Below are 25,935 nucleotides of genomic sequence, written 5' to 3' on the forward strand. Positions count from 1 at the left end.
AAAAAAAAAAAAAAAAACACTGAGAAATAGTGGAAGACTTACTAACAGAAAATTTTCCCCATATTATGAAGGAAGAAAAGATATTTCTCCAAGAAGCTCAAAGAACCTCATTCAGGACAGATCCCAAGAGAGAATCACCAAGACATATCATAATCAAACTCTCCCAAACCAAAGAGAAAGAAAGAATCTTGTGAGCAGCTCAGGAAAAAGAAATATAACTTATAATAATCAAACAGTTAGGCTAGATTCTGATTACTCAGCAGAAACCATGCAGGCAAGAAGGCAGTGAGACAGCATATATAAAACACTGAAGGGAAAGAACTTCCAACTAAGAATTCTATATCTAGCCAAATTGCCCATCAAATATGAGGGCGAAATCAAGACATTCTCAGACGAACAGAAATTAAGGGATTTTGTGAAAACCAGACCAACCATATAAGAAATGTTTAAGGAAGTCCTTCCAAAAGAGAACGCACAACAGAGAGCATTAAAATCAGGACACGTGACATCAACACTAAAACCAAATCCGAAATAGATGTTCAAAATAAGAGCATAAAACATTGTACATGAAACAACAAGGAAGTCAATTTGCACACAACAGCAACTAACCAAATACAAGGAATAAAAGTTCTAGGTACAAAACTTCCAAATGGAGAGGAAGACAGACAATGTCTTTATAGCACAGACTGTTCCAAAATTAAGGAGACAAGAGTTCACTTCAGGGTAACCACAAAGAAAATTAACAATCCCCCTAAGCAAACCCAGAAAGAAGGAAAACATATGGATTTAGTAAGCACAAAACCAGCAATACAGATGAAAAGAGAGGAAACACTTGACAACAAAATGAACTCAGCACAGAAAAGTATATGAACCAAGGACACTCCAACAAGACAAAAAAAAAAAAATAAATAAAAAAAATACCATAGAGTGACAGCAGGAGCTCTGGTAGCATAGTGCCTAAGGCACTTGCCTGCTCACCAGACGGCTGGCGGTTCAAACCCACCAGCCACTCCTCGGAAGGAAGGTTGGGCAATCCTACTTCCGTAGTGATACTGCCTCCGAAACCCAAGGAGGGGTCACTATGAGTTGGGGCCGACTCGATGGCAAACAACAACAACAACAACAGAGTGACAGCAGTCAATTCATACCTATCACTAATTACACTCAATGAAAATGGACTAAATGCACCAATCAAGAGAAAGAGAGTGGCAAAATGGATAAGAAAAGATCAATCGATATGCTGCCTACAAGAGACCCACCTTACACACAAAGATAAGAACAAACTAAGACTTAAGAGGTGAAAAAATATATACCAAGCCAACAGTAACCAAAAAAGAGCAGGAGTGGCAACATTAATTTCTGAAAAAATAGACTTTAAGGTGAAAAACACCATAAAAGACAAAGAAGGTCACTATATGATGCTGAAAGGGTCAATTGACCAAGAAGATGACATTACAATAATAAATATCTAAGCACCCAAAGAAAGTGCTCCAAAACACATGAAGCAAATATTAATTTAATTAAAAGGGAAAATAGACAACTCCACAATGGTATTAGGAGACTTTAACATACCACATTCAAAGAAGGACACATCAACTATAAAAAAAACCTCAACAAATATACTCAACAACACAATCAACCAACTTGACCTCATAGACATATACAGAACACTCCACCCAATAAAAGCACAATTCACATTCTTCTCCAGTGCACAGATCCTTCTCCAGAATAGATCATATATTAGGACATAAAACAAGCCTCAATAAACTCAAAAAGACTGAAATACTACAAAGCATCTTCTCGGACCACAATGCTATAAAATTAGAAATCAATAATAGGAAGATCAAGGAAAAAACATCAAACATGGAAATTGAACAACACACTGCTCAAAAACTACCAGGTAATAAAAGAAAGAAAAAGGGAAATTAAAAAATTCCTAGAAACAAACAAGAATGAAGATACATCTTACTCAAAGCTATGGGACACAGCAAAAGCAGTACTCAGAGGTCAGCAATAAATGTACCCATCAAAAAAGAGGAAGGAAACAAAATCACTCAAACACAATAACTCCAACAATTAGAAAAAGAACAGCAAAAGAATCCTACAGTACCCAGAAGTAAGGAAATAACAAAGATCAGAGCAGAAATAAATGAAACATATAACAAACAAACAAACAAACAAAATAGAGAAAATCAACAAAACAAGAAGCTGGTTCTTTGAAAAGATTAACAAATTTGAAAAACCACTGGCAAATCTAACAAAAGAAAAGAAAGAGAAGCTGCAAATTACAAGAATAATAAACAAAAAGGGTGTCATCACAACAGTGCCAACTGAAATTAAAAAGATAGACAGAATATTATGAAGAACTGGACTCTAACAGATTCGAGAACCTAGAAGAGATGGATAAGTTTCTAGAAACACAAGACCTCCCTAAACTATCCCACTCAGAGATAGAATATTTGAACAGACCCATAACAAAGGAAGAAATTGAACAGGTCATACAAAAAAATTTCCCACAAGAAAAAGTCCTGGCCCTGATGGCTTCACTGGAGAATTTCACCAAATATTCAGGGAAGAGTTGACACTTATACTACTCAAGCTATTCCAGAACATAGAAAAAGATAGAATACTCCCAAACTCATTTAATGAAGCAAGCATAACACTGATACCAACACCAGGGAAAGATACCACTAAAAAGGAAAACTGCAGACCAATATCTCTCATGAACATAGATGCAAAAATCTTCAACAAAATCCTAGCCAACAGAATCCAATATATAAATAATAATAATAATAATACATGCTGACCAAGTGGGATTCATATCTGGTATGCAAGGATGGTTCAACATCAGAAAATCAATATAATCCACCACATAAACAAAAGAACCATATGATCATATCAATTGACGCAGAAAAAGCATTTGATAAAATCCAACACCTGTTCCTGTTCAGAACTCTCACCAAAATAGAGATAGAAGGGAAATTCCTCAACATAAAGGGCATATATGCAAAGTCAATGTGCAATATTATTACTAACGGAGAAAGACTCAAAGTATTCCCCTTATGAACCAGAACCAGACAGAGATGCTATCACCACACCTATTTAACATTGCATTGGAAGTCCTAGCCAGGGCAAGAAGGCAAGAAAGAGAAATAAAAGGCATCTAAATTAGCAAAGAGGAAGTAAAGCTATCTCCATTTGCAGATGACATGAGCCTATACATAAAAAAACAAGAGAATCAGCAAAAAAACTACTGGAACTAATAGAGAGGTTCAGAAAAGTGGCAGAATACAAGGTCAACATACAAAAATCAATTGGATTCCTCTACACCAATAAAGAGACCTTTGAGAAAGAAATAAAGGAAATATTATCAATTACAATAGCTACTAAAAATATAAAATATCTAGGAATAAATCTTACCAGAGACACAAAAGACCTGTACAAAGAAAACTATAAAACACTACTATAAGAAACTACAAAGGATCTACATAAAGGGAAGAACCTGCCTTGTTCATGGTTAGGTAGACTGAATATTGTGAACATGTCAATACTACCTGCCAAAGGGGCAGGGAGGCTGCATCTTTTGACCTCCTCTAATCCCACAAGAGGAAGACAGAATCACCATCAGTAGCACAAGGCCTATTCCTACAAGGCCAGACATGCTGCCTCTGTTCAGCCCTTTCACCAACCCTGATACCAACTGTTCCTCCCGCAGCACCCACCATCTCTCTCCTGGGTTCAATAATTTGCTGCAGTGGCCACCCAGAACACACAGATTATGGGGTTTATTAGGGAAACAACAGGCTACAAGTCAAGTTCAGGAACACACCCAGTCTCTCACAACTAGCCATGTCACTTAGCAGCCGGCAGTCTCAGTAGCACATCACTCTCTCAGTAGTGCATGTCTCATGTCTCTCTCTCAGCAGTGCGTGTCTCTCACATTTCTTAGCAGCACGTGTCTCTCACATCTCTCAGCAGCATGTGTCTCTCACGTCTCTTAGGAGTGCATTTCTCTCTGTAGCACATCTTTCTCAGCCAGCAGTCACAGAGACTCCTTCTGCCTCTAGGAGGGTTCCTTTTGAGCCTGGCAGAGTGGCCCAAACCAACCAATCCCAACATCAGAGTTCTACATACCTGAGAGAACAAACTTCCCAGAAAATTACTTTGTGCTGCTCCCAACAGAAATATCCCAGGTGTATAACTTTAATAATCCAGAGCTACTCAGTTGCTCACAGCAAATGCCACCATGGAGTTTACAAAGACTTATGGCTAGAAAAGCCACACTATATAATTTACTACACCACAGTACCTAAAGCAATCTACACATTTAATGCAATCCCGATCCAGATACCAACAACATTTTTTAAGGATATGGAAAAACCAATTACTAACTTCATGTGGAAAGGAAAGAGACCATGGATAAGCAGAGCACTTAAGAAGAAGAACAAAGTGGGAGGTCTCACACTCCTATATCTCAAAACCTACTATACATACATAACAGTCAAAACTGTGTTATCGGTACAATGATAGACAGATAGACCACTGGAACAAAATCAATAATCCAGAAATAGATCCATCCATCTATGAACAGCTGATCTTCGACAAAGGTCCAAAACCTATTAAATAGGGAAGAGATAGCCTCTTTAACAAATGGTGCTGGCAAAACCGGATACCCACTTGCAGAAAAATGAAACAAGACTGTATCTCACCGCATACACAAAAATAAACTCAAGCTGGATCAAAGATTTAAATGTAAAACCCCAAAACTATAAAATTCATCAAAGATAAAATAGGGGCAAATCTAAGGGCACTAATTTATAGCATAAATAGACTATCAAATATAACCCAGAATGCACAGGAGGTTGAAGAGAAGCTAGATAACAGGGATCTTTTAAAAATTAAATTCTTATACATATCGAGGGAGCTCTGGTAGCATAGTGCCTAAGGCACTTGACTGCTAACCAGGTGGCTGGTGGTTCACACCCACCAGCCACTCCTCAGAAGTAAGATGGGGCAATCTACTTCCATAGTGATACTGCCTTGGACACCCAAGGAGGGGTAGCTATGAGTCAGTTCTGACTCCATGGCACATAACAACAACAACACATGCATATCAAAAGACTTCATCAAAGGGGTAAAAAGAGAATCTACGGATTGGGACAAAATATTTGCCTACAACATATCTGACAAAGGACTTATCTCCAAAACATATAGAAAATTTCCACACCTCAACACCAAAAAGATAACAACCCAATTAAAAAATGGGCAAGGGACATGAAGACACTTCACTAAAGATGATATGCTGGCAGCCCATAAACACATGAGGAATTGATTGTGATCTTTAGTCATTAGAGAGATGCAAATCGAAACAACAATGAGCTATCATCTTACCCCAGCAATAACAGCAAAGTTCAACAGGACAGAAAGTAACAAATGCTGGTGAGGTTGTGGAGAGATTGGAACTCTTGTGCACTGCTGGTGGGATTGTAAGATGGTACAACCATTGTGGCAAACAATATGGCATTTCCTTAAAAAACTGAAAATAGAAATAGCATTTGACCCAGCAATTCCATTATTAGAAATATATCCTAAAGAGGTTAGAGACAAGACATGAACAGACATATGCACACCTATTTCATCACAGCACAATTCACTAGAGCAAGGAGACGGAAACAACCTAGATGCCCATCGACAGATGAATGGATAACCAAACTATAGTATATTCATACAATGGAATACTATGCTACATTAAAGAGCAATGAAGGATATGTTAATCATCTCACAATGTGGATGAACCTGGAGGACATTATGCTGAGTGAAATAAGTCAATCTCAGAAGAACAAATATAGTATGAGCCCATTACTCTAAAAAGACAAAGAAGGGTTTGCAAAGGAACCTCACTTTGCAGGTTACTGGGGAGGGGAGGGAGTAATTTTGGGCTAGTTGGGGACCATACATTGAGTTGAGTAAGGGGAGGGATGTATGGAAAGAGTCTGTGACCAGCATGATAACACTGGGAAAAGGAAGGACACCAAATTGTAAGATATAGATGACAGAAGCTAAGACCAGTATATCCACAATATTGCATTACCTTTAACAACAAACACCAGGCTACAGATAAACACATAAACAACTGAGAAGATCATATAGGGGTCAGTGTACAAGATTATATGCTAGACCAAAGATAGATTCAGCTGAGGCTAATCTTGCACAGATACCAGTGATACAAAATACACACACTCCTTACAGAAACAACAGAAGACAGACATAGAGCAATCCTTAACAGACAGCCAGACACTGTGGGAAAGAGATCCAATGGATCTACTGATTCAAGACCATTGCACTGGGGGACACCAGGCTCAATTTGTGCAACAAAATACATAAAAATCTTTTTCCACAACCATTACATTGGTAAGTAGCGACTGGGGTCTTAAAAGCTTTCGAACAGCCATCTAAGATGCAGTTAATAGTCTCCTACCATCAGAACTGAAGAAAAATGCAAAAAACCAAGGGCATTTGGAAACAATCAGCCTCAAGACCAGAAGAACTAGATGGTGTCCAGCTACCAATGCCAACCTCTTGGGAAGGGATCAAAACTGGAGATCCTAGATAGAGTAGGAGGAAAAATGTGGAACAAAGTCCAAAAACACAATAATGACCAGAAATACCGGTTGGATGGAATCTGGTGGGATCTCCAAGACTATGGCCCTGGGATACACTTTGGGCCTGGAATAAAATTCACTCTCAAGGGCTGACTCTCAGCCCAATAGTAAATAAGACGTACACACAGACCACTCAAACCAGGGTGACACACCCATGCACTCTATGGAGATACATCCCTTGGAGCAATCGGCCACAGGGCACCAGGGGGGCAACATTCATATGGAGGAAAAGCAGGACACACAGGAGTGCATAACTAAGAATGCATGAGGTGGGGGGTGGGGTTACTGGGAAGGGAGAGAAGGAGAATGGGTTAGGGTTGGGCATGGTAATTGGGGGATGAAACCAAATGTACCTAAAATGTTGAATGTAAAACAAATTCTGCTCTGTAAATTTGCACCTAAAGCACAATAATAAAATAATAATAATAAATTTTAAAATGTTGATAGACTACAAAGCATCTTCTCAGATCATAATGCTGTAAAATTGAAATTGGAAACTGGAAGATAAAGGAAAAAAAAATCAATACATGGAAACTGAATAATATCCTCCTTAAAAACTACTGGGTAGTTGGACAAATAAAAAATCCCTTAAATCAAATAGGAATGAAAACACAACATACCAAATTCTTTGGGACACAGGCAAAGCAGTGCTCAGAGGACAATTTATATCAATAAATGTACACGTCAAATAAAAGAACCAAAATCAACACCATAATGCAACATCTCCAATAACTAGAAGAAGAAGAGCAGAAAAAGCCCACAGTCACCAAAGAAAGAAAATAATAAAGATTAGGGCAGAAATAAATGAAACTGAAAACAGAAAAATAGAATCAACAAGCCTAGAAGTAAGTTCTTAGAAAGGATGAAAAAAATTGACAAACCACTGGACAATTTAACAAAGGGAATAGTTGTTGTTGTTGTTGTTATTTACCGTCGAGTTGGCCCCGACTCATAGCGACCCCTCCTTGGGTTTCCGAGGCAGTACCACTACGGAAGTAGGATTGCCCAACCTTCCTTCCGAGGAGTGGCTGGTGGGTTTGAACCACCAGCCTTCTGGTTAGCAGTCAAGTGCCTTAGGCACTATGCTACCAGAGCTCCCAACAGAATGGAGAAGATGTAAATAATGTGAATAAGAAATGAAATAGGTGATGCTACAACAGAACCAACTAAAATAAAAAGGATAATAACAAAAACTAAACTCACTAAACTCACTGCCATCGAGTCAGATCCGACCCATAGCGACCCCTCCTTCGGTGTCCAAGGATGTAGCATGATGGAAGTAGATTGCCCAACCTTCCTTCCAAGGTGGCTGGTGGGTTTGAACTGCCAGCCTTCTGGTTAGCTGTCAAATGGCTTAGGTACTACATTACCAGAGCTCCTATTAAGAACTATACCTCCCCAAATTTGAAAACCAAGAAGAAATGGACAAATTTCTAGATACATACTACATACACAAACTAACACAATCTGATGTAGGAAATTTGAACAGATCCATTACAAAAGAAGAAATTGAACAGGTCATAAAAAAATCTCCCAACAACAACCAAAAACGTCTACATAGTAGGTTTTGAGATCAGGAAGTGTGAGGCCTCCTACTTTGTTGTGCTTCTTTGGTGATGCTTTGCTTATTCAGGGTCTCTTTCCTTTCCATATAAAGTTGATTATTTTGTCCATCTCTTTAAAGAATGATGATAGGACCTGAATTGCCTTCCAACCCGAGGGGCTCATCTTCTGGCATTGTATCAGATGATGTTCTGCTAATAAGGTTTTCACTGGCCTACATTTTTCAAAAGTATACACCAAGTCCTTCTTCCTAGTCTGTCTTTGTCTAGACATCCATTGAAACCTGTCCAACATGGATGACCCTGTTGGTATTTGAAATACTGGTGGCATAGCTTCCAGCATCACAACAACACTCAAGTCACCATAGTACAACACACTGACAGAAGAGTGGTGTTCCAAGTATATACAGAGAGACAATACCTGTGTCCTGATATGAGACCAGTCTGAGATGGCAGTTCATCATTAAGTGTTAAGCATAGTAAGAAGATCATTGTTGGCCACAGACTTCCACTAAGATGGAGGAATGTGCAGACAAGTGACACAGACCCTCTTCAACAAAGAAAAGAAAAAGCAATTGACAGAGATACATAAGATAGTCCTGGAGCCCTGAGCTTTGAAAGGAACTATACAAAAGTGGATTAGGCATCAACTAGTAGAAAATCCTCAATGAAAACAGTGAGTACAGAGACAGTCAGAGCTGTGGACTGTCAGCTACTGTGACAGGACCAACAGCCTGAATATTTCCAAATGGTGTTGGGACCTGAGAACTGACGTAAAGATCAGTCCTGGTCATCAAAGGCTGTAGGGATGACTGCAGCCCATGACTAGGAAGGGAAACAGCAAGGTGGGAGACAACCTGAGCTGTTGACTTTCTGCTGTCCGGAGGGCACAGCCATTTTGATTGTTTACATGCAGCAGCCATTTTGGATATTTAAAGTGACAGAGGGCGCAGCCATTTTGAATGTTTACCAGTGGTAGCCATTTTGGATTTTAAAGTGATAGTATTCTCATTCAGATTCCAGAGACTTAAGAATAGGCTCTGTTTGCCAAGGGTGGCAGGGACATATGAGAGGCTGACAATAGGAAAGGAGACAGGTGGTGAGTGTACAAGTGCTGTCAACTAGCAAATAGAGGAGCACAGTACCCTGTTTGCATAGATAACATACAAACAAAACAAAGAAAATGAAAATCATGGGCAAGTCACTCCAACACAAAATCACCAATTAAATATAAACACAAAAATGTCACAATGCCTCAGAGACAACAGAGCATCACAGTCCACACAAAGAAGCAAGATAAAGCAGGAGAAACAAGGGAGCAGTATACAGATCCAAAACACATCCCTGAGGAAGATGCAGCACTGCAACTCCCTGATAAGGAATTCAAAAGAATTATATTTAGGTTTCTTCAATGAATTGAGAGACAGATCAAGGAAAATACAGAGAAAACCCAGAACAATTTTGAAAGACACAAGAACAAAATGACAAAATAAATGAAAAATTAGAAATGATAAAAAATGTACACAAAGAAATCCAGAAGATTAATACTAAATTTTCTGAAATAGGTAAGACATTGAATAGGCAAAAGAGCAGAATAGAATCAATGGAAGACAGAATTAGTGAAATTGAAGGCAAATACCTGAACACTTCTTTGGAAAGGGATAAATCAGAAAAAAGATCAAAACAAAATGAAGAAAGCCTAAGGTTTCATGTGGGATACCATCAAAAAGAATAACCTACATGTAATCGGAATTTCAGAACAGGAAGAGACAAATAAAACCACAGAGAAAATTGTCAAAGATTTGTTGGAAGAGAATTTTCCTGGTATGATGAAAGATGAGAATATATCCATTCAGGAAGTCCAACAAACACCAAACAGGATAGACCTCAAAAGAAAATCACCCAGACATATCATTATCCAACTTACCAAAAAAAAAGACAAAGAAAGAATCATGAGAGCAGCACAGGAAAAATGAAAATGAAAATGAAAAGGGGCAACCACTAAGGCTAAACATAGATTTCTCAGCAGAAACCATGCAGGCAAGAAGACAATGGGATGATATATATAAAACCTTGAAAGAGAAAAATTTCCAACCAAGAATTATGTACCCAGCGAAATTATCCCTTAAATATGATGGTGAAATTAGGACATTTCCAGATAAGCAGAAATTAAGGGAATTTGTTAAAACCAGACGAACCTTATAAGATATGCTAAAGGGAGCTCTTTGGACAGAGAAGCAACAACAGCCAACAATAACTGACCATTAACACACATGATGATATAACCTAGAAACCAACCCAGCTGTGGAAGTATCCAAAGCAAGAAGCCTACAAGATTGTAAGCAGGGAACCAGAGACATCAATTGACAAATGAGGACAACTACAAACCAAAAAGAGGGTAAAAACTGTGTCATTACAGAACTTCTAGATGGGAGGGAAGTCAAGACAACTACAAGATAGAATGGACTGTTCTAAACTTGGGAAGAAAACTATAAATCACAGGGTAACATCAAAGAAAAATGATAAAATTTCATAGCAAAAAAGAGGACCAGCAAACATATTCAGCAAATACTAAAACAATAGCAATGAAGGAAGTGATGACACAATTCATAAACAAATCGAGCTCAGCACAGAAAATTATAGAGAACAAAGAAATCGACACCATGAAAAAGCACATGACAAAAATGACAGCAACAAATTCATATTTGCTGATAATTACATATCTGGCAAGGTACTTATCTTTAAGATTTATAGCGGAAGAGTGGGTGAACAAACTATGTTACATACACAAAATAGAATGCTAGACAGCACTAAAGAATAATGTAGAGTCTGCAAAACACTGCATAATATGGATGAAGTTGGAGGACATTATGCTGAGTGAAATAAGTCAATCACAGGACAAATGTATTAGTCCGTTGTTGTGGAGGGTCAAGGAAAGGTTTATATATGGAGTGTAACTTTCTTTGTTGGTTGCCAGGGGTGGGAGGGGAGAGGAGAGGAGGGAACACTGCAAAAAAAAAAAAAAAGCATTGACCCATGTCACTTTACATTTGTATATTTCACTGTACATAAATTATATTTCAGTAAAATGCATTAAAAAAAAAAGAAGATGATGATCATTATTGACTGGTATGATTCAGTAAAGCTTTAGGGAAAAAATGGAAACTTGAATTTGCTATTGAACAGTGGGTAAGTATACCAACGAATAATAGAGAAAACAAGTTAGTGATACTATGACCTGGCCCAGTACCTTGGAGCTGCTTCCTAACCAGAGCCTAAGCAATGTTGGGGCAGTGTGGGCCTCTGTACTGGAAAAGTGTGAGAAGCTGAACGGAAGCAGTCTTTCTTCAGTCATGGAGAGTTGTGCAGGCAGCAGCAGGACTTGGGAAAATCGAGGGCCAGGTCTCTGGCTAATGGCAGGAAGAACTAACTGCCATCAGCTGCTTGTATCCTGATGAAGGGTTATCTCTTTTTCATTCAGGGAATGTGACCAGGCCTGTATTTTGACCCAAATTGCAATGCAACAAATGCTATCACCCCTGAGGCTCACCACAATTTAACTGGGCTGCTTTTCTCCTCAAAACCTCAGAACAAATTTCAAACCCCTTAGCTATGGTCTTGTCTGGAACTGGCTGTATGGTGGCTGATCTCGCCCACCAGGCTAGGCTCCTGATGCATTAAAAGGAGTGCTGTGGAGTTTAGCAATCCTTTTTCACCCTTCACAAAGCCTGGCTTTCACGATAATTGCCTCACTAAAGAGGTCAAGAAATTCAGCTTCTGGACTCAAAATTGATCAAGAACTTCTTTGTACTAGGCAATCAGTACCTGCTTTTTCCTTCTCTGGGGATAAGCCTCATGGCTCAGCCTTGACGGAGATGGCTATAGGTAAATGCAATTTAGGGGGAAAATAAAAACACATTAATACTTTCAAAATATGGTCCTCATTGAATCCTTTTTCCACTACCTTGAATACCCTACTGTTAATAAGTGGTGAAGTGGCCTGTTAAGAAAAAATTTTTAAAGTTGTATCATTGCATTAATATCTTGTTAAAAAGAGTTTAACAAGGACTATTAAAAGCCATCCTTATCACTTTCATTTCATGATTACTTCTGTCAGGTACATATGGTTAAAGCTAATATTCAGGAGCTGATTAACTTGCACAGGGAAGATAGAACCTTAAGTGTCTTCCACCCTGGCTTAACTTTTGTGTGGCCTTGAAAGGACCAGATCTTTTTCAAAGAGACCATCTCTAGGTTGAGAGTAACTAAAAAATTCCTGAGAAATGATAAACTTCTATAAGAATGCAAGCCCAAGGGAAAATAAAACATCACATCCCGACTCCAAACATAGGCTTGTTCAACAAATATTCTTATGTGTAACTTCTGCTATGTATTAGCCATTATGTAAGGGGAATGGAGGCACAATGTTGAACAAAATTAGGGATATTTCCTACCCTCAAGAAATGAAAAGGAAGACAGGCATCAATCAAATGATCCCACAATTAAATGTAGAATTACAAGTGTGATTCTTACTTCAAGAGAGGTTTAATCAAGTCAGGGAAAATGGGCAGGGATTCCCAGCATGTATCTAAAAGAGGAGGAAGATGTTAACTTAATGAAAGGGATGGGGTAGTACATGAAGTAAGACAGAAAAGCATTTCAGACAGAGGAAACAACATATAGACCAAGGCCAGGGAGTAGTAGAGAGTCTGACCATGGTCCATTGGAGGAATTAAAAAACAAACCCAAACCCACTCATAAACCAAAAAACCAAACTCACTGCCATAGAGTCAATTAGACTTATAGTGACCCCTCCTTAGATTTCTGAGGCAGTTATCTCTACGGAAGTAGATTGCCCAGTCTTTCTTCTAACCCCACTCATAGTGACCCTATTTGTTGTTGCTGTTGAGTCGCTATAGGACAATAGGATTGTCTCTTAGTGTTTCCAAGGCTACAAATCTTTACAAAAGCAGACTGCCTCACCTTTCTCCCATGGAATGACTGTTGTTGTTGTTGTTATGTGCCGTCGAGTCAGCCCCAACTCATAGCGACCCCTCCTTGGGTTTCCGAGGCAGTATCACTATGGAAGTAGGATTGCCCAACCTTCCTTCCAAGGAGTGGCTGGTGGGTTTGAACCGCCAGCCGTCTGGTTAGCAGGCAAGTGACTTAGCCACTATGCTACCAGAGTTCAAACTGCCAACCTTTTGGTTAGCAGCCAAAAAGCTTTAACCACTGAACCACAAAGCTCCTTGGAGGAATTAAGGTGCTCTCTAAAGTTAGAGAGGTGAACCAACCATGCAGGCATTATGTTAAAGATTTTGGTCTTTGACATAAGAGCACTGGGAAGCCATTGATGGGCTTTAATGTGGTGGGGTTGAAGAATGGTGGTGGTCAAAGAGATCCCAGGGGTACTGTGTGAAGGACAGACTGGGTGAGGGCAAAAGGAGATGCAGATATTTTTCCAGTGATGATGCTTGAAATCAAGGATTTTCATCCAGAGAGCAGGCTTGCTGGAAACAAAATAGAAAGGAGTACACAGAAACTCAAGCTCTTTGAAGGTACTTTCAAAAGAAGGTGCCCATAGAAAGCAGAATCCAGGTGATGCTAAACAACATCTATTAATAAGAACTTACTGCAGTAGCAATCATGACCAATTTTTTCCTAGCAAAGCTCAGTAAGTAGACAAAGAGTGGATGGAGATGGACAGTGAAGTGGGTGGTCCCAGAGCTGCAGACCCAAAGGGGTGGGGAGCGGGCAGTAGGAAAAAATGGTACAAGTTGAGAATGTCACCCAAGTGGTGGATCAGGGGGCCTTGCCTGGGAAGGCAGAAGAGGGGTTCCTAATTCCCAGTTCAGTATTCTTCCTCTGTGCTGTCTCAACTCACAAATGGCTTTTATTCCAAGTGGTTTTAGCATTAATAAATTGAATGCTTTACTCAACTGAAGTCTTTGCTACCTTATTACACTTTGGCAGCCCCCATGAGGCTTGCAACTAAGAAAGATGAACAAGCTTGCTAATGAATGGGGACTGGGATTCAAATATTCCCTTCCACAGGAACTATCCATCTCTCCAATACAGAAATGAAATCGTTGAGACAGGCTGATTACAAAAATAAAGCAGTATTATTGTATCTGCCTGCCACACGGATCATAGGACATTTGCAATTTATGATAGATATCACAAACAGCAAAACAAACATGAAGTACCATTTATTACAACGATGCCTACACTGCTACAGGGAAGAAGAATATAGGAATATCTGAATAAGTAAAGCAACACCTTTGCCTGAAATATCCAAACATTTGAATCAAAATATCATCTTACACTAAAAAGGTCACTATTTTGGTTATATTTCCCTAAGAGACTGAGGTGACATATTACATCCCAGAAAAAGTTTTTAAGAAAATGAATGGTATTAACATGATTGTAAAACCAAAATTTCAACTAGTCATGAAAAGAACTCTTTTAAAATTCTTATGGCACTTTAGAAGCACTTTAAGGACTCTATTTCCATGCAATCAGTTGATATACACTAGGGTATAAGGATTGATTTTTAAACTAATTATATTTTTTTGTATGGCCTGCACACAGGGTGCAGGATTTCACAAAGTCAATGGAAGGGGAGCTGGGGAAACACATGAGTCAAATGCCAAGCCATCGACAAATGAAGGTCTGGCAGAATTAGATCAGTCCATCATGGAAGAATGGTAAGTTGACAAAAGTGATGCCAGGACAGGTGCTTCAATGAGGATGATTTAAATAGCAAAGAATTAAGAGAAGCCCTTGGGATAGAGCCTCTTTATAATCTTGCTGTGAAAATCAAACACAAAGGCTATCATATAGTTTTGTCAGAGAAATTATGCCCTCAGAAAAGCCATATTTGTTTCATCCTGAATAATTATTATAAGAATTAACATACAGTTGCAATTATAATGTGTATTTTATAAATGACAACATTTATTTTCATTATTTTAGTTCCATTTTTCACAGTGATGTTCCAGTCAAACTTCTTTTGGACCTTGTTGTAAGGGAACTCATTTTAAGAGTCCTTGGCATAGTGCCTAAGGTATCTGACTGCTAACCAGAAGGCTGGCTGTTCAAACTCACCAGCCACTCCTTGGAAGGAAGGTTGGGCAATCTACTTCCATAGTGATACTGCCTCGGAAACCCAAGGAGGGGTCACTATGAGTCGGATCTGACTCCAGGGCAGTGGTTGCATTGTGTTGAGTTTCAGGTATTGACTGTACTTGGATAAGAGGATCTACTTTTGATATCTCATTTCTCTCTGTCTCTTTTTCATTGCTTTGGTCTTTAGATCTGGGATATAACAGCTCAGAAGGTGTGATTCTGTTCTCCTTCTCACTTCCCCTCCCTGGTCCACCCCACAAATATCTAAATGTACATCAACCTGATTAATTTTAAAGTAGTCAAAACTGCAGCTGCAATTTCAACTCCCCTGCCCCATCCAAATACATATGGTGGAGGATATCCACAGTCAAGATATCCTCTCATAAGCAATCTGAATTGATGGGTAACTCCTGCCACTAGATGTAACTTCTTTTTCCCTTCAATTTAGGAGAATAAATCTGAATGTAAGCATGGAATTATAGAGGCCGTGAATCTTCTATAAGGATCTCTGGTGGCATAATGCCTAATTCCTGCATAACTGCCAGAAGGTTGGCAGTTCAAAGCCCCCAGCCACTCCGCGGAAGGAAGACTGGGTAATCTACTTCTATAAAGATTTACTGCTTTGGAAACCCAAAGGGGGTCACTATGAGTTGGAATCGACTTGATGGCAGTGAGTTTGGTTTTGGTGTTTTGAATCATCTATAATGTTTCTTTAATTTTGTAGTTTTATGATTATCTGTAAATTAATTTTTTCATCTTTAGTTGAAAGCCAATCATTGCCCTACAGATCTCTAGAGGGGTAGATGTGACTGAATCTCAATCACTTTATATTCATACTCCTTTTAAACTACTCTATTGTTGTTTGTTATGTACCAACGAGTTGTCTCTGACTCTTAGTGACCTTATGTACAGCAGAATGAAACTGCCTAGTCCTACTGTACCTGAGCCCATGGCTGCAGACACTATATCAAACTATTCTATTGTTTCTTAATTCTCCTCTCCCTTTTGAGATAATGACATTTGATAGCATGGCAAGTCACATATGCAAAAGACTCACATGGGTGTGCCCATGGACCTGGATGCTGCACATATTAAGAATAACCCTCAGTTCAGTAGATGGTGCCCAGCTATCACTGTCAACTACTTGGAGGGGGATGTATGTAGATCAGGGGTAGAGTGGGAGAACAATGTGGAACAAAACTCAAAATCATTTAAAAAAGAAAAAGTCAGACCTTTTTGCTGGTCTCATAGAGCCTGGTGGAACCACTGACGCTGTGGCCCCTAGCTGCCCTTTAGGTCCGGAATTGAACACACTCCTACAGCTTCCAGCCAAACAAAAGACAGGCATATGAGCTGAACATTTACAATAGTTAGATACACTCCTTGGAGAGATCAATCATGGGAGAATAGAAGGGCTGTGCATGCACAGGGAGACAGCTCGGGGGGCAGGAGTGCATGAGAGGGAAGGACACAGGGAAGAGGTAACTATGGGGAGGAAGTGGGAGGCGAGTTGTTGCATTGTGGGAAATTGCAGTCAGTGTCATGAGACAAAGTGTATGTAAGCTGCTGTGTGGAAAATGAATTTTCTCTGTAAACTTTCACCCAAATCACAATTAAAAAAAAAAGAAAAAAAAAAGAATAACCCCCAGTTCAGGTAGATAACATGGGAGGTCTGGAAAAGCCTCTTAAAAGGAATGCCACTTCTGCATATCCTCAACATCCAAGGGAAGAAGCAGGAATCCAGACCAGGAACTCCCTCTGTCCTAGCATCTGACAAACAGGAAAATGACTATAAAAGCCATAACCTCACAACAGGAAACAAATCTGGTACTGATTTCTCACCAAGTTGACATGTGACAAAAGTCATACTCACATTTTCAGGAGTGTGCACTTTTACATTATTATAGTTTTTTCCTGCCAATTGCTTGAGAGCTAAGAGGTATCCTGGCATCTCTCTCTCTCTCCCAGGGTTCCCAGTTTATTTTCATTATTCACCTGCCCAACACCCCAATTAGACTGAGGCGTAATAGCAAAAAAAGCAGGAAGGAAAATTAATATTTTCTACATGGGCCTCCTCATCGTGCGTAGATTTATGAATTTCATTTCTGTTATGCAAAAGTTAGCATTTTTAACAATGGGGGGGGAGTTTGTTAATTGTTTTTTATTGCCTCAAGAGTTCCAAAGACATCTTGTGCTATGTCATCATTTACATTTCACATCAAATGCAAAATGTATTTGAAATGAGCAAATATTTGTTTTAATTTGATCCATCTGTTAACTGAAGTACTAAAAAGACAGCTAAATCACTATATTAAATTCAACAATTTGTAAACAATTTATATGTTCATTTGTTCTGGGTTAAAAATCCCCCAAAGCAGAAGTTTTATGAAACTCACAAAGTAAATTGCATTGTATTAATCTGATGGATGCAGGCCCTGATTTCCTCCTCTTCACTCCATTAATTTATTTCCTAACTTGAGTTAATTAGTGAGGCTCCTATTTTTTAAAGTTCTTTGAAATTCATTGAGGGAGAAGGACAGTTGCAAGAACTGCTTTGAAACCCTACTGCAGAGGAAACAGGCTAAATACAAACGGTGAACTCCAAGACATTAACTCACGTTGTGCACCTGATTGCCATTCAACAATCTATATGCCGGGAACACAATGGGTGATTAATAATATAGTTGTTCAGAGAAAAATCGAGAGAGCTAGAATGGAAAAATAAGAGCAGCAGCAGAACAAACTCATACCAGACAATCACTAACAGGATGACATGGTCTCCAAGGTCTTTCCTATCTTAAAATAAAGGTCTGTGACATTCTGATTTCATGCTATAAAATTGGGACTGGGTTTAACTTGGAGCAATACCAACTAGAGGGGAGAAGAGACATCTATTCAGAGAAATATAAAACAACCACCACCACCCAACAGAATTTGGTCAAATAGAGAACAAAGATAAATCAATTACTTTTCCTTTTTGTCAAAGGAAGCCTCTGTTTCAGTTAGACTGGGAGATAGTGGGAGACTACTGCATCCGTTCCAAATTGTCTTTCTAGGTCGTCCTCTACCCTCTAATATTTATCCACTCAAACCAGTGCCCTTATCAAAAACACACACACTAAGAGGAAAGGAAAAAAATTAATTTACTCTAAGTATACATTAAAGGAGCTCTGGTGGTATAATGGTTAAGGCACTAAGCTGCTAACCGAAAGGTCAGTGGTTCAAACCTAGCAGCTGATATAGGGAAGATAAATGAGGCAATCTGCTTCCATAACGATATCCAGTCTTGGAAACCCAATGGAGGTAACTATGAGTCAGAATCAAATGGATGGCAATGAGTTTGGTTTTTTTGTTGTTGTTGTTGGGGGTGGTTGTGGGGGGAATATACATTGCTGTTAACAGTTTAAGATACGCCTTCACTGGGCTAGAGAGAAGCCTTTAAACAGATGTTGAAATTGTAATCAAAAGTGCTGTCCACTGCTTCCTTTACTATTTTGGACAGTAGGTAAGAGAGACTGAGTTGCATTGGCATCACCCACCACGGATCGCCTACTCTAACTTCCAGAAAGGCTGGCCCTCATAGGCAGCAACACCACCAACCTAACCTAATCAGTACCATCCTTGTCAAGTTCCTGCCTTATTTCATAATACTTTCACCACATGCCTGTGAAAGCCACTGGGCAGAAATTGATTTCCCTGTCCTGAGAAGCAGGGTTAGAATCTTGTGCTGCCTGTGAGTTAATTTTGTGAATGTTCTCTAAGGCTCAATTTCCTCTGCTATAAAATGGAAATATAAATTGCCAAGCAGAGCACCTGACCAAAAAAAAAAAAAACCAAATTTACTGCCTTTGAGTCCATTCTGACTCATAGCGACCCTTATTGGGTTTCCAAAGCTATAAATCTTTATGGAAGTAGATTGCCTCATCTTCCACGGACCTTCTGGTTAACAGACAAATGCCTTACCACTATACCTTCTTATGAACTCCCTCCTCTTGTTTTGTAAAGACAGAGAAGTGAAGTCAGCTGGTCATGGACACCCCAAGGCTAGACCAAGAACTCAGTTCTTCCCATCTTTCTTCAAGTGCCTTCAAATTTTCTCTCATGTTTAACTCCTGGCCCTGAAACCTGTTACTCAGGTTTCCCACACCAAAACAAACAGCACCATGATTTAATCCTTTTCCTGACTGCCACATTGGTAAGGAAAAGAAGAGGAAACGTTTGTTTTAGCAACTCTCCCTTGACTCACGCGCACAATACTATCTTTTTCTTTTCTCTGCTAAAATATTTTTTTAAAAAAGCTTTGCTTACACACACTTTGGCTCTCTGTTAAAGCCACATGTCCCAAAAGGTAGTGACCAGGCCCCTCCCATGAAGGCTCTTGACATTACAAACCACAGCCTCCCTTTCCGATACAGAGAAGGCCCTAAGCTTAAATACTTGCATCACAACAGAAGTTTGGAAAGCAAACAGCATTGTGTGTGTAAATTGGGTATTCTGGGTCATCAATCACGTTCTGGAATCTCTGCAGCCAGACTTTCTAAATCAGCCAAAACAGGCTGTCTGCCCTTGGCATATTTTTCTACTTCCATAAGGAACAAATAGACTATAATGTGAACCCAAGCACTACCCTGGGGAGGGCATGTCTAAGAATTTCAGCTTCCTAAGACTGGGCTAGAAGATCACTCTGGGGATATAAAATAGCAACCTGAAGAGTGTGTGTCCATGGCATCCTTGCATCTCCAAAGGAGAGAAATGGGAATAAAATCTAATTGCCGAGAAAGGTTCTCCAGAGTAAAGATAGTCTTGATATGAATGCTCTCTTTCATATCACTTTGGAGGAATTTGGTCCTTTACAAAGGACTTTCACCTTGCTGGGGTTACCTAATTTGATCACATACTTCCCAGTTGGTATTATTACCCCCCATTTAACACAAATGTTCTGTGACTTTCCTGAGGTCAGAGTGTTTTGTAATATACCCAGATCTCCCTGCCTGGTCTATTGCTCTTTTCATTATAACCCACCACAAATCCCCATACCACAGGAAAGAAACATTCTAAGACTCAGATAGTTCCCTATTTCTGCTTTAGGACTGACTCTTCAGCTTAAACAAGCAGAGGAGCTCTTTTTTTTTTTTTACACTTTGAGGACAAAACCTCCGGTTTAGAGGACCAGAGGGATTTGAGGGCTGCCTCTACCCAGGACTTACTCAGAAAGATGATGATCTGCCTCCTGGCCGTCCTGCTTTCCTCACTTTCTGACTTCCTCAGCTGTGTCTGCCGCCCCTTCCCAGCCACTGTGCCCTCTTTGCTTCTCTTGAGCACCTGCATCATGTTCCAGCACATGAAGGCCACAGAGACCAGGACCACAAGGTAGATGATGAAGGCACTGAAGATGCTGGACTGATACACAGGCCAGCGGCTGGAGAGGTTGGTACAGATGGACATGTTGGAGGTCTCAGGCTGCTCATGGTGGCGAGTGAGGGTACGGTTACAAGTGAGACCCCGGTGACTTGGCACAGTCACCAGGGGGTACTCAATACCCATGGCAAAAAGCAAAGGCAATGCCACCAGGGCAGAGGTGACCCAGACGAAGCCAATCAGCAACTTCACCTGGCAGGGCCCTGATACAGCCTTATACCTGAACGGGTGGCAAATGGCAACATAGCGCTCAAAGCTCAGTGTCAGGACGTGCAGCAGTGTGGCATAGCTACAGGTCTCGAACAGGAACGTGTGAAGCTTACAGGACAGGGCATAGCTGGGTGTAGTCAATGGGTTCCAGATGATGCTGTAGAATTCCATGGGCATGCCAATGAGAAAGACCAAGATATCGGAGCAAGCCAGGCTCACCATATGATCCGTGACCTCTTTCTGTAAGTAGCCTTTCTTCTGCAGCACCTGGGTCACCCGGATGGTTATGCTGTTCCCTAGGATGCCCACCACAAAGATGAGCAGATACACCACGATGAGGATGATTTTGATCCAGGTGGCCACTTCAAAAGCTGGAACGTGGCTGTGATCGATAACATGGGAGCAGTCATTCCTGGGGCCACTGGGTGAAGCCATGAGCAAGAGAGTCAGACACCTCAACTTTCCTTTCTCTTCTCAGAAGAACTCAAAGACCTTGCCTGTGACTCACCGGAGCGGACACAGGATGCTCCCTTACCTGACTTCACCTGCGAAAGGGAACTTAGAATTTCAGGTGCTTTCATGGAAACTTCCTGGAGCAGCTCAACCTAGGAAAGCCTCCAAGGTGCCTGGCAAATGGCGGAGGAAGAAGATTCTAATCTCCCAGGCTAGGAGTGAGACCCGCAGCCATTGGACGCTCTTCGTCTCTCGGCTCCCCTACCAGCCGCCTGCTATTTGCCGCCCCAGCCCCCCCTCCCCTCCAGGAACACCCTCCCTGCAGCTTTGGAAGGCAGCTTGGTCAGTGATTAATGATTAACTAACCACTTCAGGCTGTGCTCTGCGACTGGCTGCAGACCCAGAGTGGGGGTGGAGGGTGGGGTTGACTCAGCGCAATAGACCTGATCCCCGAAACCAGATCTTGGCTCCTGATCACAGCGCGAGTGGAGGGCCACCTCCCACGACGCACACGCGGACAACACGGAACCAGCCATCACCGTCTGCCAGATGAACACGCTAGGGAGCTGCAGCCCTGGAAGCTGGAGTGCGCTCCCAGGCTTGGAAGCCAAGGCTGAGAGTAGAGAAAGACGTACTCCCCCTCCTCTTTCGGGCAGCCTCTCTGAGGCCTCTTCAACGTTTAATCTTCCGCCAGTTTGCAGGCTGCTGGAACCGAACGCAGGTCTCTGCTGCTGAGACCTCCTACCTGCCAGCAGGCCACCCTAGAGGAGCCTGCTGGCGTCAGCCTCCCTCGGGTCCTGCTTTTGGGGCATTTGAGGTTGTTTCCAGTGCATTGCGTTCCTTGGAGCTGTCTGTTGTCTCAGGCAGTCAGCTCTAAGTAGTCTAATATCCATTGCCTTCGAGTTCATTCTGACTCATAGCAACCCTATAGGATAGCACAGAACTGCCCCATAGGGTTTCTAAAGCTGTAATCATTTCACAAGTGCACTGCCAGAGCTTTCTCCAGCAAAGAGGCTACTGGGTTTGAACTGCCAAACTTTTGAGTGCCTAATCACTGCGCCACCAGGGCTCCTTACACAGGAGAATTGTTGTTGCTTGCCGTCCAGTCGGCCCAACTCATTGGGACCCCTCCTTGCGTTTCCGAGGCAGTATCACTATGGAAGTACATTGCCCTATCTTCCTTCTGAGGAGTGGCTGGTAGGTTTGAACCGCCAGCCTTCTGGTTAGCAGTCAAGTGCCTTAGGCACTATGCTACCAGAGCTCCTAAGCAGGAGAGTAGGATTCCCATAAAAGCTCTGTCTTTCTCCCAAACTTCCCCGTGTCCTGTGTATTCTCACCAGAGGGACCCAGTAGGTAGCATGGGGATCCCTCCTTTCAGTTTCACTCTGTGACTCTGGTTGCTCTTCTTGTAGCTTCAGGAAGCCTTTAACTGGGGACATGTATTTAGAAGACTCAATGGCAGAGGGTTAATACAGAAAAGGATGCACAATCGTCCAGGAGGATGCAAGTGGAGAAGTGGGCCTCCCAAGGGGCCTAGACATTAACAGCACAAAGTCTGTAAAGGGGTGCAGAGTGAAACAGCATTAAGGACCATGGCATTTCCCCCTTCTTCAGAATAAGAGGAACAACTCTAAGGGGTTCCCTTTTCATCTTTCAACTTCAAAATTAGAAGACTTAGGGCAGGACTGTTTTGTGCATTGGGGGTGTTCAGCAGCATCCTAGTCTCCAATCCCAAGATGCCAGTAACACCCTCCACACATACACAGTGCGAAAAACAAAAATGTCTCCAGATATTGCCAAATGTGCCCTGGGGCAAAATCTCTCCAGATTGAGAACCAGTGCTTGAAGGAATAAAACAGATCCCTAATACAAACAATAATTCATTTTATCAAGTGTGTATCATGTGCCAAGGAGTCTGGAGGTAGTGAAAAATGAGTAGGTGCTCTCAAACCCACTCAGAGGTTTCTGGAAATAAATGCCTAGAGATCTGCTTCCAAAAAAATCAGCCACTGAAAATCCTACGGACCACAGTTCTACTGTGACGCACACGACATCACCATTAGTTGCAGTCAACTCCATTGCTACTGGTTTAGTTTGGTTGGTTTGCCATGTCAGGTCCTTGTGTCAGAACATCTTTGTCACAACCCTCCTGTGTTATGATCATTTTACAGATAGAGGATGGTTCTTTCCCAAGACCTTAAAAGAGTGAGAGTCTTGACAAGCAACCTAGATACGTCCCAGCTTTGAGGCCACACACCTAACCATGTCAGAATACTGGGAGCGCAGTAGGTGCTTGAGAAATGTGTCCCAAATGAATGCACATAGACGTGGAGGCTGTATTTTCTGAACCTAGCCCTGGACACATGATCTGACAACCTGAAAGAATATTTGATTTTGATACCATCTGGGGATGGTGATCTTGGAAATAAGCCATAGAGCCACTAGCTCTTTGCAATTAGCTCTGTATGGGGTTCTAGTTATAGTCTTTATTTTACTTTTCTGTTATTTCACAAGCTCCCAGAGCTAAGGACTGTATTTCTTTCTCTCTGATATATTTCCACAACACCCCAAAGTAGTGTTGACTCACCTGCTGGTGGAATGGCAAACCCCTAACTCATTTCCCTAAGGATGTCCTTACTGTGCTTAGCTCAAGAACCAAGACAGCATTGTATCTGTCCCCTAAAGCTCAATTGGATAACGTGGATCCTTGGGGCTTTCATGACTATAGATCAGAATCCTGATTTGACTCCCCTGGTTCTTTGCTGTCCTTGACTTGAGAGGTCCCTGGTTGAAAAGAAAGTCCACCATACCCACACCTCTCTCTCTCTCTCTCTCTCTCTCTCATACAAGCCTATTCCTGTCCCACTTCTTTCTTCTCAAAGCTGTAAACAAGCTGGGAAACTCACAAGTAAGTATTCCTCATCCTAGCCGTAGAGGCCATTCTCCTCTACATCATTCTCTGAGCCACTATTATATTCAGGCACTTCACATAATGCATCTCTTTCAATCCTTACAGGCTGCAAGGTGGATATTATTATGTCCATTTTACAGATGAGGATATTGAGGATGAGCAGGTTAAGTGACCTGCCAAAAAGAGTCAGAGGTAGGATTCAAACCCAAGTCCATCTAGTGGCAAAGCACTTTGCAGTGCATGATGCTATCTTCCTGTGCAGAACAAGGCTGGGACAGGCAGAAGAGCAGCATATTGGAGAAAGGGATATTTTTAGTCACCAAACCCAGTGCTTCTCATCTCCCTGGCTGCAGCATGCCAGTTACCATGCCACATATTTGATAATTTCAATTTGTTCTGCTCAGACACGATTTCTATTATTGTCCAATTCCTTTCATCAAATTTTTCTTGCCCAAAGTGTGAACAAAGATTGCAAATGCATGGCCAAATGGTGAGAATCAAGCTAATTAAAATTCTGTCCTTATAGTTGAGCTAGAAATGGGCATTTTGAATAAAGGTCCAGGAGTATTAAATTTTCATTTCACCTTTGCTTTTCCTAAGACCAGTTAAAATCTGTCCAATGTGCCCTCATTTGTTGATAACAGACTGGTATAGCACCTGGCCTGGGTTTGTGTTATCTAGGTAATTTTATTAGGAGCTCTGGTAGTGTAGTGCCTAAAGCACTTCACTGCTAACCAGCCACTCTTCAGAAGGAAGGTTGGGCAATCTACTTCCATAGTGATACTGCCTCGAAAACCCAAGGAAGGATTACTATGAATTGAGTCTGACTCAACAGCACATAACAACAACAAGGTATTTTTATTAGTATTATTTTGGATGCAACAAACGCAATGCACTGCCCTCGAGTCAAATCTGACTCATAGCAACCCCTCCTTGGGTTTCCAAGGCAGTATTACTATGGAAGTAGATTGCCCATCCTTCCTTCTGAGGAGTGGCTGGTGGGTTTGAACCTCCAGCCTTCTGGTTAGCAATCAAGTTCCTTAGGCACTACACTACCAGAGCTCCTATATTTGCGGGGGTGAGGGGAAGGATGAGAAATGAGAGGAAAAAATATGTTAGGTACCGTTTGATTTACACTCTATTCAGGGTTCACCCTAGGGCCTACAGAAATTTGTATTCACATTCAACACAATCTAGATAACCTTTGAAGTCATCTAGGTCAGTGGGCTTTATACTTATTTTAGCATGAAATATTATCTTACAATGAAATCTGACACTAGCACCCAAAGTAAAAGCACATGCATATATACACACATATATATGGTACTTTTGTAAATTTACATTGATTCTATATGATCAAATTGATAACATTTACTCTTTTAAAGTCAATCAACAATATATACCCTAAAAAGTAAATACTATTTTGTTTACAAAGATCCATGGTAAAATCACATTACTATACATTAAGCTACAAAGAAGACTTCAATACTTTTTTTAAAATTATAAGCTGTGTAGATAACATTCTTTATTTACAATGCAATATAATTAAAATTATTCAGAAAGCTGAAACAAAAAACTACCACCTCAAGAA

General features: G+C 40.8%; 1 protein-coding gene across 1 annotated transcript in view; it reads right to left on the reverse strand.

Annotated features, from left to right (window-relative positions):
• The window catches only part of GPR39 (G protein-coupled receptor 39), a 358,268-nt gene extending 336,853 nt beyond the window's left edge, over positions 1-21,415 (reverse strand). Inside the window, exon 1 of the mRNA XM_007938050.1 lies at positions 20,560-21,415. Coding sequence (XP_007936241.1) covers positions 20,560-21,415 — 856 coding nt within the window. The remainder of the gene's footprint in view (positions 1-20,559) is intronic.
• Between the last annotated feature and the right edge of the window lie 4,520 nt (positions 21,416-25,935).

The sequence above is a fragment of the Orycteropus afer genome, unplaced genomic scaffold (assembly GCF_000298275.1).
Source record: "Orycteropus afer afer isolate SDZICR_OR568_19922 unplaced genomic scaffold, OryAfe1.0 scaffold00004, whole genome shotgun sequence".
Classification (NCBI taxonomy): domain Eukaryota; kingdom Metazoa; phylum Chordata; class Mammalia; order Tubulidentata; family Orycteropodidae; genus Orycteropus; species Orycteropus afer.